Source organism: Macrosteles quadrilineatus, unplaced genomic scaffold (assembly GCF_028750875.1).
Source record: "Macrosteles quadrilineatus isolate MER2022 unplaced genomic scaffold, UCM_ALF_1.0 Scaffold_2__2_contigs__length_208266976, whole genome shotgun sequence".
NCBI lineage: Eukaryota > Metazoa > Arthropoda > Insecta > Hemiptera > Cicadellidae > Macrosteles > Macrosteles quadrilineatus.
Genome location: NW_026542595.1, coordinates 205,061,961 through 205,075,472, shown reverse-complemented (window position 1 = coordinate 205,075,472; position 13,512 = coordinate 205,061,961). Strand labels below are relative to the sequence as shown.

General features: G+C 34.1%; 1 protein-coding gene across 3 annotated transcripts in view; it reads left to right on the top strand.

Annotated features, from left to right (window-relative positions):
* The window catches only part of LOC128987695 (excitatory amino acid transporter-like), a 29,252-nt gene extending 16,139 nt beyond the window's left edge, over positions 1-13,113 (top strand). For 2 of the 3 annotated variants that reach the window (XM_054408683.1, XM_054408682.1), the window contains 10 exons: positions 242-339; positions 1,908-2,017; positions 2,866-2,908; positions 3,120-3,226; positions 3,421-3,567; positions 4,306-4,539; positions 7,288-7,479; positions 8,015-8,149; positions 10,413-10,509; positions 10,684-13,113. In XM_054408683.1, coding sequence (XP_054264658.1) covers positions 242-339; positions 1,908-2,017; positions 2,866-2,908; positions 3,120-3,226; positions 3,421-3,567; positions 4,306-4,539; positions 7,288-7,479; positions 8,015-8,149; positions 10,413-10,509; positions 10,684-10,788 — 1,268 coding nt within the window. In that variant the 3' untranslated portion in view covers positions 10,789-13,113. The remainder of the gene's footprint in view (positions 1-241; positions 340-1,907; positions 2,018-2,865; positions 2,909-3,119; positions 3,227-3,420; positions 3,568-4,305; positions 4,540-7,287; positions 7,480-8,014; positions 8,150-10,412; positions 10,510-10,683) is intronic. The other variant, XM_054408684.1, reaches the window with a different exon arrangement.
* The last annotated feature ends 399 nt before the right edge of the window (positions 13,114-13,512 follow it).

Sequence of the window (13,512 nt, the reverse complement as noted above, 5' to 3'; positions counted from 1 at the left end):
CTCTCTAAAAAGTTATCAGTAGTGATTGTTAGTAATTAAATCCAGATTGATAGTAATTAAAAAACGGTCGTAGGTAAAGTAGTGTACGCAACTCGCGTTAATAGTCTTTACGACACTCGTAGAAGTTTTTAAGGCACTCGCCAAGGCTCGTGCCTTAAATTTTCTACTCGTGTCGTAAAGACTCACTTAACGCAATCGTTGCGTAAACTACTATAAAACAACCAAATTTTGTATTTTATAGGAACTGCCACCATAAATGTTCGGAAGAATGGACGCATCGCTGCACGGACAATACTTTACTTTGTATCAACTTCAGCACTAAATGTGGCATTAGGACTGGTAAGTCATATAAAATATCAATGACAAATTTAGTAATTATCGTAAGCTTATAGTAATACTGAAATAAATCAGGCTTGATATATTCCCTCTAGTTTGAAAGACATGATTACATTTAGAGATGTTTTCTAAATCATTTAGAAAAATCTTTTTTGGGTTCTGTTTTTTTTCTGTTTATGTGCCCTTGGGAACTCTACTTTACTTTGCAGAATAAATAAAATAATAATAAGTTATCATTAGGCCTAAATGATAATAATTTAATGGAACAATAAATGTCTACAAGAATACCGTACTTGAAACTCATTAGGTACGGTAGGTCATGTAGAATAGCACTCTAAATGTTTCAGAAAATTTTAGCACAATTATAGGTTAATGTCCAGCAATTAAACATACAAAATATCTACAGAAACATTAGATTTGTAAATATTAGCACCTTTGATTCAAAACAAAGAACTACAAAATTTTGAAACAAAAACTTAAACAATAATAAATGAGTTTAAAATATGATACAGTTCTATTATACATTATAACACTGAAATAACAAGAATGATCTACAATCTATGTAAAATAATTGCAAGTAAAAAGTACCGGTAAGAGTTTATCTTATTAAAGCTTAATAAAAGTTTAGAGGATTAGTCCCTCTATTGCCGATGCTGTTAAAGATTTTGGCCTTGTGTTTCTAATTACTACACTGATTTTGCTGGCAAGCACAGCACAAGCTAAGAATAATTCTTTTGTAATTGCAAACATTTGGTTGTAAATTTCTTCCTTGGCTGAAAAGTAATAACTGTTGTATAGCCCTCTTCTGAAAAAGTCGTGATTTACCATGTCTCTAAAACGCCAATACCTTCTAAATGTGAATAAGAATAATAATATAGCATATTGCACAGTGACCGAATCGTACTATAGTTTATATTTGCACAAGGAAGACAAAAATTTGAAATCAAGAAATGAAAAGAAATTGGAAGAGATATGTTTGTGTAGATGGAGTCTTTAAGTAAAGGGTCAAGGAGTTTTAATTACAAATTAACTTCCTAGGCATTGACAATTCTGTCAGTTCAGTAAATTATTCTAAATAATGTGTATAATGTTTGGTTTTGTGCTGTTAGTGCCAGATTTAGAACATTTTCAAATTAGATACATCTGACAGCCCCAACAACAATCTGTATAATCCTTAGTGCCAGGGGAAGGTTTTTATGTAAGGAAATTTATAATCAATCCAACCATTATTTAGCAATTTGATTTTTAAAATTCCAAAAAAATTGCGTTTACATTAGCTCACTCACTTCAACCTGGAGGCAAGTGTGCGTAGCGAACGAGCTAAGCCTGAAGGCGAGTGAGTGCAGTGAACAAGCTCCAACCATAAGGTGAGTGAACGTAGCGAACAAACTTCAGCCAGGAAGTGATTGAGCAATGCGAACGAGCTCATTTTGAAAATGAACAAACATTTGACATAAAACCGCATTAGGACAGGACGATGTTTGTCGGACCAGCTAGTCCTTAAATATTTTTTAATTGTATTACGACACAATGTTAATTAGAAGTTTTAAAGAATTTTTGATCATTTTCAGTTGTTGGTGATTACTATACATCCAGGAAGTCCAGACTTTCACAGCAACATTACAAACGTTGTTGACATGAGAAACACCAATTTGCTGGATGGATTTTTAGACATGGGCAGGTATGTTGATATCTCATATGTTCAAGTGTAGAATTAGGTAACACAAAAAGACTGTATTGTTAATGCATGGTAATGTTCCTATTTCAGTTGAAGACTCTTATACAAGCGTGTAACTGGCAAAAAATACTCAATGTCAAAATCTTTACCATACACTTCCTAGGACGTTGTGTAAATATGTGGATTACCTAGGTAGGTACTACAGTGGCCTACTACTGTACTACGGTAATTCACAAATGCGATACAGGAAAGCAGTAGGTTATACCATGGGATAAAACATACTCTCTTAGTAGATTTAACACCCTTATGGATCAGCTGAAGACAATTTTATTGTTACTTCCGTTCGGTGCGCTTAAGAGGTGTCTGCCGTTTGTTTCTTATTTCAGTCATTTAAAACCTCATTTAACCAAATAAACCAATCTAATCATAAACGATAACTCGTCCCATTGTTACCCAAACATTTAAGCATAAATCATTATATTAAATCTAAAATAATAGAAACAAGTGTTATCGACACTAGTGATCAGTGTCACCAACATGAACTATTAACAAAAAACAAGCTTCAAAATTCACAATTGGATTAGAAGTCTACTTGTGTTGTTTAGTCTACGGATACCTATCAACAATTAGGGACTGAAAATAGGACTGCTATATTAAGTTTCTTCTTGGTTCTTGGAACTTACATGGTCTCACAAAGTGTGATACAAATAAAATACAAGAAACCCCGCCAATATTTATTCACTATCCATATTGTCCATCAATCATGTGTATAAATATAAATTGAAAACCTAGGATTTGTAAGATTTTGTGAGGAATTAGCATGATGGTGTTTTGATAATTTTTTGTTCCAGAAATCTTGTACCTGACAATATCTTTCAGTCTGCTTTTGAACAGGTAACATTGTATGTCAAGTTGTTCTGTACCTTTGTAATTTACTTTTAAATTTCAAAACCTACAACTCATATTGATCACAAAAAACTGTTATAGTCAACATAACACTGTGCAGTAATTTAAAAAATAAAGTCTGAATTCAGGGGAAAATCTTGAAAATGTGTTTAATAGTGTTTACTGTAAGATTTTGATTTTCTTCTTCTGAATGTTTCAGACATACACGGAATATTACACGCCCGGTCAAAATGCAGATAATTTTTCTCTTGAAGTAGTAAATGTCTCAGATATTGCAGTACCAACCAAGCGAAGGCTTTCTTTCAGGTATGTGGTTTTATCATGGTGATTTCACCTAAACGTATTTTTAGAAAACTTAAGAGGATGACATTCTTAAAACCGTAAGAGAAAAATTATAGTAAAACTTTCCAAACAACGGTTTATATCCTGTTCCCTCATTAAAAGTGTAAAATACACCACTGTCATACAATCACGTAGATAAAAACAAATTTTTTTTTTAGGAATGGCACCAACACCCTGGGAATTATTTTCTTCTGCATAATCTTTGGATCGGTGCTTGGATCTATTGGACCTCAGAAAGCTATTGTGATAGAGTTCTTCACAGTGATCTACCAAGTGTTGATGAAGATGCTGATGGGAGCGATATGGTGAGTGTAACTTGCCTTTGGTGCAGATTCTCAAAGAGCTGATGGTGTTTTTGTGTTGAGCATATTGTAAAACCTTTGGCTATAGAGATACCATCAAGAATGAGACACGCTGTTTGGGTTGCCGAGTGGTTATAACACTTACTTTCAAATCTGAAGGTCGCTAAATTGAATCCAAATGAAATGCACCCTGTATTCAGATGCCATTTTTCTTTGGGCTATCTCACAAAAAGTTCAAGTTTAGAGAGTGACAAGAACAGAGTTTTGGACATTTCCAAATAGCTTCAAAAACACCAATGGCGTCCACAAAAACACAAGAAGATTTTTAAGTAGTATCTTCTCTTCTAGATTAGAGTACAACAAAGCTACACCTGGAAGATGGGATCTCTACTTCAGTATTCAAAAGAGTTTATGGTTAAACCTAAATGAATTGTCTCACTCTTTACCATTTTTAAACACCCATCACAACATGGATTAACATTGAAAACTTCAGGAAGTGACAACTTGACTTGTAATTTATGATGGAGCAATGGTATTCATTATAAGGGGATGCGGTGAAACATTTCTAGGTTTGTAAACTAATCTGGCCATGTTCTAAATTGCTTTCCTGAAGACAGAGCCAGTTTCCAGATTCTGAAATTTTAAAACGTTTGTTTTATTGTGATGGAAAATTGCTGCAATGACACTTAAAAAACCTAAACTTGCCAACAATGTTCTTTAAACATTGAAATGTCTACACAGGTTTACCCCCCTGGGCGTAGGCAGTATCATCTGCGGGAAGATGGTATCAGTGGCCGACCTTAGCTTGACCCTCACCCAACTGTCGTGGTTCATCCTCACAATGGCCACGGGAGTCCTGCTCTATCAGCTGATCATCCTGCAGCTCATTTACTACGTGTTTGTTGGTAAAAACCCATACACCTTCTACTCCGGTCTAGGTCCAGCCATCGTCACTGCTTTTGCAACGGCTTCCAAGTAAGTTTTGTTGTAGAACTCCCATGATAAATTGTTAGTTATCTGTCTAACTTATATAACTTTTTTGGAATAAGGATACAAAAACGAAGGGGTTTTTTTGAACTCAAATATTTGAATGAAAAATTGTGAGATTAGTGATTGATTGAATGCCTCTTTAGAGTAGCATGAATACTGGCTCTGTCTTCAGGAAAGGAATTTAGAACATGGCCAGATTAGTTTACAAACTTAAGATCAGCTGTTTCTTTGTAGCCAGAAGTAAGAGCTCAAGGATCAAAGACAGATGGGTTAAGTTTCAAAGGGTTAAAAATAAGTTTTTCACATTTTTGACCCAGAAAACACAATATTTCCCAATTTCTCTCTAGACCATTTTAAAGAGCTTAAATAACAAATAATTTGGTATAATAAAGTATTTTTTTACAATATTTTCGGTTACGGAGCTCCTTAAACCTAATGCTCCTTAAAACTCCTTAAACCTAATGTTATTTAAATAGATTTAATTGAAAATCAATTCCGGTGAATGGAAATTTGCTTAGTCTGCAAGTTTATTGCGGCGGTTGTATTTTATTAATACAAGGAGTTTTTTTTTGTGACGGAAACCCATTCTACAATTAGTGCAACGAATTTGCGACCAATTTAATGAACTTTAATTTATTGTTGGGAAAAAAATTATTAAGTAGTTGTGTATACAAAAATTACAAAATTTTATCTCTGAAAGAACAATGATCTGATCTTGAAAGGGTGCAGAGGGAAAGAAAATTCCTCCGTGCCAGTAGCATAAATTAGTGATAAGCACAATTGGATTTGTTTTAATTGAATTGTAAATAAAACACCTACTAGCACATTAAGCATGAAATATCAGCCTCTTTCATAAAAGAAAAAGTGTAGACACTCTCTTCTGGTTATTTCTAGTGAACGCAGACCTATTATAGCGCTCTATGAAAGGACTCCCAATTCTATTTTGTTGCCAGCACTGAAATAGTGCCAAAAACGAACTACAGCTGATCCCATGCATATATAGATGGAATATTTCTACAATATGCATATTGAATTAAGTAATAATTCTGCAATACTAACTTCATCCAGCGGGACAAAAATACTCACATATTGTTCAAATTTCAAACACGTTTCATTGATATGTTGATTATGTAACTACCTTAGAATGTGATTTTACTCTTTCATTTAATTGATGAGAATGTTAAATTTAAATCACTAAGGATGGATTAATTAATTACGTCTTTAACCATATTACTTGTAACTGTTTGTTCTTATGCTAATCCAGCACACTAACTCTGTAAAAAATTAAGAAGTAAAATTATTTGGTTAAAACCACAGTGGACTCCCTTTTATCCGGACATCGGTTTAACCGGACTGCACTTGGCGGAAATTACATCTCTTTAACCGGACAATTTTTATCAGCACAACGGTTTAACCGGACTAGAGCGGAAGGAAGTGCCCGGTACACTATTGAAACGACTGTTCTCGTGGGAAAGATTTGAGACCAGAGATCACGTGTCTAAATACAATGCTCTCCTAAATTTAAGTCAAATACTGTATACAGTATGCACTTAAACGGTCCGTTTTAACGAGGTTTTGGGGAGGTCAGTTTAACCGGAAAACCCGGATAAGATTCATTAGCCAACGCATCCATTGACATCAGCTCTGTTTACAATACGTTAAAAAAGAAAGAAATTAAAGGATGCATTGAAAAATCAAAACAAAAGAAGATAATGCCAACAGCTGATCGAGATAACAGATCCTCCCCTCCCCTTCCCACTCCTCCACAACCGGGGTCGTCAGTCGTGGTTAGGCGCTCACAACGTTTACGTGAATAGAAAAAACCTTGAAAACGCTGCACGTTTTTATTGGTGTGGCGAAACGTCGGAGATGAGAACTTTAGTCTGTAATTATGTATTAAGTTTTATTTTTATTTTTGTATTTTTATCAATGTGTATGTGCAATTAACTGTGATATGACAAGGACTGTGTTCTCCTGATTTCAATAAGGTGAGTGATGCCCAAAAATATTGATCATACTGGAGTCTGGATAAGAGGGAGTCTATTGTAACAGCTTTATGTGCATTATGAAAACAGAAAACAACAATAAAAGAAGCTTGATAAATGTTAAAAAAGGTTGAAAAAGTGATTTTTTTACAGACAACACCAGCCTGTATGGTTCTCATTTTACAAGGGTTTGCTTTGCTCACTTTACTGAAAAAAATCCACCGCAAGAAGGAAGAACTAACTGTAAACCATTTCCAATATTGGAAATGTACCACATAGCTTCAGTTTTTGATGTAATCTTTTACTTCTCTTTAACCATCTCAGTGACAAAAATTAATAGAAAGAAAAGGGTTTTATACAGTAACACACTTTATGAAAAATTTCAACTGTTCTTTTATTATTGGCTAAAGCAAAGCCACACTAAAAAAACAGGCTGTAATGCTCGTCAAGCATGACGTCACGATAGAAGACGGCAATGACGTAGGTATTTATTTATTTATTTTCCAAGGAAAGATTAAAACATGTAGCTGATCACAAAAGGCAAACAATACGTCATTGCCGTCTTCGATCGTGACGTCATGCTTGACGAGTATTACAGCCTGTTTTTTTTAGTGTGGCCTTGGCTAAAGCCGGTATATATAGACTTCAGTCAGTGTGAATTTAAGTTTTGTGTTTCAGTATTGTGTAGTACTTCAGTATCAAAAAGTCAATGTTTTAAATTAAACGAAACATTGGTTTGTTGTGCTAGAGCCGCTGCATTTCCAGTGGCCTTCAAACTATTGGATGAAAGACTCAAGGTAGATTCTCGCATCTCCAAGTTCATTCTTCCCATCGGAACCATCAACATGGATGGAACTGCTCTGTTCCTTAGTGTGTCTGTCTGCTTTCTGGCACAAATCAACAACATCGCACTCACTGTGGGAGACCTCCTAACACTAGGGTAAGACTTCTTTTTTTTATATATTTTTATGTGGAAAAGATGTTGGTGGCCTTGAATTTTCGCTTGGCATTGGACCTTGACCCGTGGTTTGCATTTTATGCGCTGTATGCCTGTGAGACAATTGCGCTACCTTCCTCGTAGAGGAATTTTACTCTTCCGAACGCCCCCAAAAAATCTAAGACTTGCCTCCCTGGGTCCAGGCCCATTAACTAAATCGGCACTGTGGCCTGCTTGGAACGTTTCTGGAAAGTGTGGGTAGCCCGTTACAGTGAAAATGAGTTGTGATTTTAAGTTACATCGATGCCTTGGATTACAGTTTGTCTTGCTGTTGGTTCAGCCATCAACTAAACTTTATTATATCTGACTCCAACTTATTTCTCCAAATCCTGCAAAGTAATTTTGAAACCTTTTTGTAAACGTTAGTCAGCTGTGTTTAATAGTGACTTCCAACTACTTAAAACATCTGTTTTATTAAGTCATGCCCACAAATATGTTTTTGTTTTGTTATATTTGTCCGCTTATCCTGTCCTTGCAGGTTATCATGTACTGCAGCCTCCATGTCTAGTGCCACGGTCCCCTCAGCCGCCCTCGTCCTGGTATTGATGTTGTGTTCCACGGTCAACGCTCCTACTGAAGACGTTTCTCTGCTCTTTGCCGTTGATTGGTTTGTGTAAGTGGTATAATGTATGATTATTGTACTGACTTGGGAAGTGACTCGTTTTGACACAAGCTTGAAACAACTAGCCAGTATGGGGTTGGAAAATGAGCAAGGGTTGGTACAGCACTTCTTCTGGCTGGTGTGATAGACAGTTTGGCTTTTCTGCACCATTATTTACGCTAATCACAAAAGGATAATTTCCTACATTATTTACGATTGTAAGTAAGCCCACAAAATCATTAACATCTTGTTTTGCTATTATACATACTAGCTGTTACCCACGGGCTTCACCCCATTTGACTTCATAAGTATTAACTAGTGTACATGTTGCTCGAAATAGATCAATGGCAAAGAAGTCAATGAGTTATTAAAAACAAATAACTTATTTAAGAAAAAATATAAGTCATAAATTCCTATGAGTTTAAAAGAGTCAACTCAAAGATTACGTAATTAATGATAATAATCACAATGTACTTAAGAGTTCAATATAATCAACATTTCTTGTAAATATTTTATCATTTTTCAAAAGCTGATATGGCTTTTAGTGTATTGTAGAAATGTTTCCCACTTATAGCTGCAATAGGTTGTCCATGTTGGTCTTTGTCAATGATAATGTAGTCTGCATGGTATTACCCATTGTCGCCAGTACGTTTACAAATTTAAGTCTTTATTTTAATAGCACCAAACAACCTGATACCTACCTGATTTTCTGCATAACCTCTCTGTCACAATTTTACAATTAAAATTTTATTATGTTCTACTTCTCACTTTTAATTTCTGACAACAGCTGGAGTTTCATAACTATGTTTCCCATCTTAATCTTATGGAGAAATACAAAACTTTAAAGGGCCCAGGGCCTCACTCTCTAATAATTTCCCTAAAAAGAAAGTTTCCTGCACAACTTCATGTTACGCTCTTTCCAATGACACCAAAAACATGTCAATCGGTTCAGTAGTTTTGGAGGTCCGTAGATATAAGCTTGGGCATATGTGGGATGCTCCCCTTCTGACGGTTGAAAGGTGCCAATTAGGTGATACATTGTGTCGTGCACCTTATACATGAAAGGCTCTCCATCGTTATGTTCTTCAATTTTAGCTCAAGTGCTGACCATTGGGAGCGCAGAGTTGTACGATCTAATGTTCTCTTTGTAGTTTCTCCTCAAATGATTTGCTCCATTAAATTACTTTATGGCAGCAGGATGAAAATCCTTCGCCTCGTCCTCTTTGTTCTTCTTTAAAATGTAGCGCACCACTGACATTTTAATGCCATCTCGTCAAGTGAATGCTGCTGAATTCTTGCATTTGTAAGTGCAATTTTGTAAGCACACGTTGCCACTAACTGCTCAAGCTCCTCCTCCTTACGTTTTGTATTGCTTGCCATATGTTGACTCGTCGTGTCCGACCGGCAATATTTCTTTGTCGTCGGGTCCTTGGCATGTTTAAACGAAAATATAACGTAAATGTTCTTCCGTTGTGTCCTATAGGTAACATTTCTTTGCTGGGTTTCTAATTACTTTTAAAAACATGCAAACTATTTACATTTCAAAACCAAACAAAACAGCTGGGATTTAATTTTTCTCTAAACTAATGTATTGACATCTGTTTCAGGATATAATAACATTCAAATCAATCACAATGTTATCCTTAATGAAGGAAATTGAGGGCAGCCCACGCTCTTATAAAGATTTATTTTGAAAATCTAAAGCCAGTTTGCACATCTACACACCTAGACGAACATTTTAGTATATAATATGTGGGGTTAAATCTTAAAACAAAAAAGGCTTCTTGTTCACAAAGTTTCATGTCGCGTATTAAATATATAGATTATACATTATATATGTATTATGAACAACTGTTGCGGTTATTTAGAAGCAACTCCTATTACTCCACTGACAAAAAAAATTAATTCAAATTTATCAAATCGGTTTGAATTTTGATACAATGTGACACGATGATCATAAAAGATTTTTCATAACGATGCAATAATACTTTTGTCAACTGTGAATACTTTCTATGGCAAAATCAGTGAATTTTAAATTTTGAAAAAAGGACAGCTGATGACTTTGACTACAGATGATTCTTTTTTGGCCGAGGAGTAAAAGAACTTCTTTTAACCTTTCTTTTCTTCTCCCCATAATGCATGCCTTTATTATGTCTCAAACTAACAAATTCAAGAAATGATGTTTGAAATTAACTGTTTTTATAAGCTATTGTGTACCTATCTATTTCATTGAATTTTCTATTTGAGTACCCTTTTTGTTATGAATTGTTTATAGAGACAGGATGAGGACAACAAATAATCTACTTGGCGACTGTTATGCTTGTGCGGTGATAGAAAGTTTGTCTAAAAAGGAGCTCAGTGAAAACTTTGATGTAAGTAAAGACGGTTGTATTGTAACTTTAATTGGATTTTTTTTTACAAAAATATTTTTTATTTAAAGTATTGTTTTTACATTTTGTCAACTTGCTAACTTTACAATTAAATAGTACCAATGAGTTTTTGATTCAGTTTAAACATATACTAAAAACACTAATTTTCTTTTACAGGACGAAGAGAATACACATTGCTATGGAAGCGCTTTCTCATGTGCGGCGGATTTGAAAATACCAAAAAATGGTCACGTAAAAGTAGATGACTCATTGGAAGCATGAAACATCTGATGGGTTGACGAGGGTTGATTTCTGTGATGTTAGGTTAGGTTTAGGATAGGAGCAGCACAACTATTACACAATAAGACAGCTTATTTTTGAAATGTATTATTATTAAAATGTATTTTTTATTAGTGTATATAAGGGAACATTGGGAACACATTTTTAACGTAGTTTTTTTGTATACTTAAAAGACAAACCGTACAATAGTAATTTCTAACTGTTTTTTAGATGATTTTTAACAATTTTACTGCATTGCACAACTGATGTGATAACTCATATTAATGTTTCAAACACTTATTATTGATTGGTATCGCTTTAATATTTAAAAATTGAGAATACTATATTTTCTGGTGAATTTTGTTAAGGGTTTTTAACTTTTAAATTAAAACTCTTTAGAATACAAATCTATTGTTCTGCAGGCCTAAACATTTTGCTGAAAATGTTTACTGTTATGAAGTGTACCTTAGAGTTGAAGTGAGAATTTACAGTAAGTTGAAATATGTTATTTTTATACTATACCTACTCATACTCTGGGCTTTTGCTCATATTTTACTAGCTTAAAGTCGTTGATATCTAATCCAACATGTAACCGTTGACTGTAAATCCTTTTACAGACAACGATGTAACTTAAAACTTAACAAAGTTGGTTTGTTGCATAGAGTATCGATTATGCATTTTGAATGGGACACAGAGGTTAATGTTATATAAACTGTTCATTGTATACACAAAAGCAGTATTTGTTCAAGTACAAATACTGTCTCTCAATGAAATATTGTCGTTATGGCCTCTTTGAGTTTGCCAAGATTTTAATGATAAAAACTATTGAATTATTATAATTAGACAGATATTTCAGGGGCGTGAATCTCTGTATTTCTTCTTAGAGTTCTTTAACACTTACGTTTTCTGGTGAACAAAACCCGGTGTTTCAAACCACACATATTAGTAACAAAGCATTTATGCATGTCCAATTATACACTGTTTGTATCCATTAAATGCAGGCATTAAAGGACCCTACTTTAAATGATACAGTAGACCCTCTCTTAACCGACCTCGTATTAACCGATAATCGGATTATCCGCCTTCCATCGTAAAATATCACAGTTTGTTTTAACCGACCTTGCTTTGAGAGCAGTTCGGCTTAACCGCCGCTTTCTAGGAATCTCGGCATATCCGCTCCCACGCTGGGCGATGAGAACCGAACCATACGCTTATCTCCACAGGATGTGACTAAGAATAAATTATTTTGCATTGATCACAAAAAATATAGCATATTGTCAGTTTGTCATCATCGTTTATAGTGCGAGCACATCCTGATCTGATTTGTTATCTGTGCGGCAAATTTATAAAATCGTAAAGTGCGTTCAATTTTGAGAACTGATTATCTTATCGCTAGAGTAAACAAACAATGCAACTTGTACGGAGGGCAGGGAAGGGGGGTTAGAACTTAAGTTATTAAAATAGGAATTTTTATTGACTCTTGCCTAGTACTATAATCTATTCCACTTAAAGTAGGCCTATTTGACTTAACGGTGTTTAGTGTTTATTTATGACTTTTCTATCAATAGGAAAAAAAGGAGATAAGAGTAGTTTATTTTATAAATATTAGAAGTATGACTTCAAAATAATGATTATATAATTCAAAATTAATAACACTTAATTATGTTATGATTTTAGGCATTGCCCGTTTTAACAGACCTTTTGAGTTATCCTACCTAGGTCCGGTCCCATTAGGGTCGGTTAAGAGGGGGTCTACTGTAACTACAGTCCCGAACCAATACTGTATGTTTTATGCTAGATTGTCCTATATTCCAGTGTTTTTCCATGTAGCACCGCAACATTTAAACATTCTTTACGGTATTTACAAACTAGTTTTTACCACGTGTGAGCATTGTGCATGTGTTTTCCACTGTGGGTGGATTCCTCTGTGATTTGAACGAATGAGTTTTAAGCAAAACTCAATCATAAGAGTATTATACAAAGGAGATTAGTCAATTCATAATTCAAAAAGTCAATTAACCAAAAATATTTATTTAATTTTCATAATTAATGTAGCGGTACAATAATTTATTATTGTTTAAAGTATTGACTTGAATCTTCATACCGGCAAGTTTTTGTTAAATGGTTTAAGTTGATTAGTTTTTCTTATTTTTTCCAAGCGCCCGTTCTAATTGAATTCCTTCCTCTAATCAGATGGTTTAAAAATGTTACATAAAAAATACAGAAGTTATGTATTTTTTACACCAAAGAACTTGAATGTGATATAAATGTACCCTAGGGCATTTTATTGAAATACAAATAAAAAACTAAGGTAATTTAAAGAGGTAATCCGCCTATTTTTATAACCTTAACCCAAATACTATTTTGCTTTTAAACATTTTTTTGCATTAACTCATTTTAAAAGTGTAAAAATAACAAAAAAAGTAATTAATACTTGAGTTTTAGGTATGCATTAGAATCTCAAAATTTGCAAAATAATGAGAAAACGTGTCTTTAAAAAGTCTTTGGGTTACATACAATATTCTTAGAAATTGTTGTTATTTTTTAATACTTTTAAAATGTACTGTAAGCTATCCTTTTAGCTTCACAATACATTTCACATAGGTCTACTATTATTGAACAGTCTCGTCAGTATCTGAAAAGAAACTGAAGATCCATCCGATGCAAAATATTACGGTACAAAGAACTTAAAAAACAAATAATGCACCAAGTTAAGAGTTTCAAAAA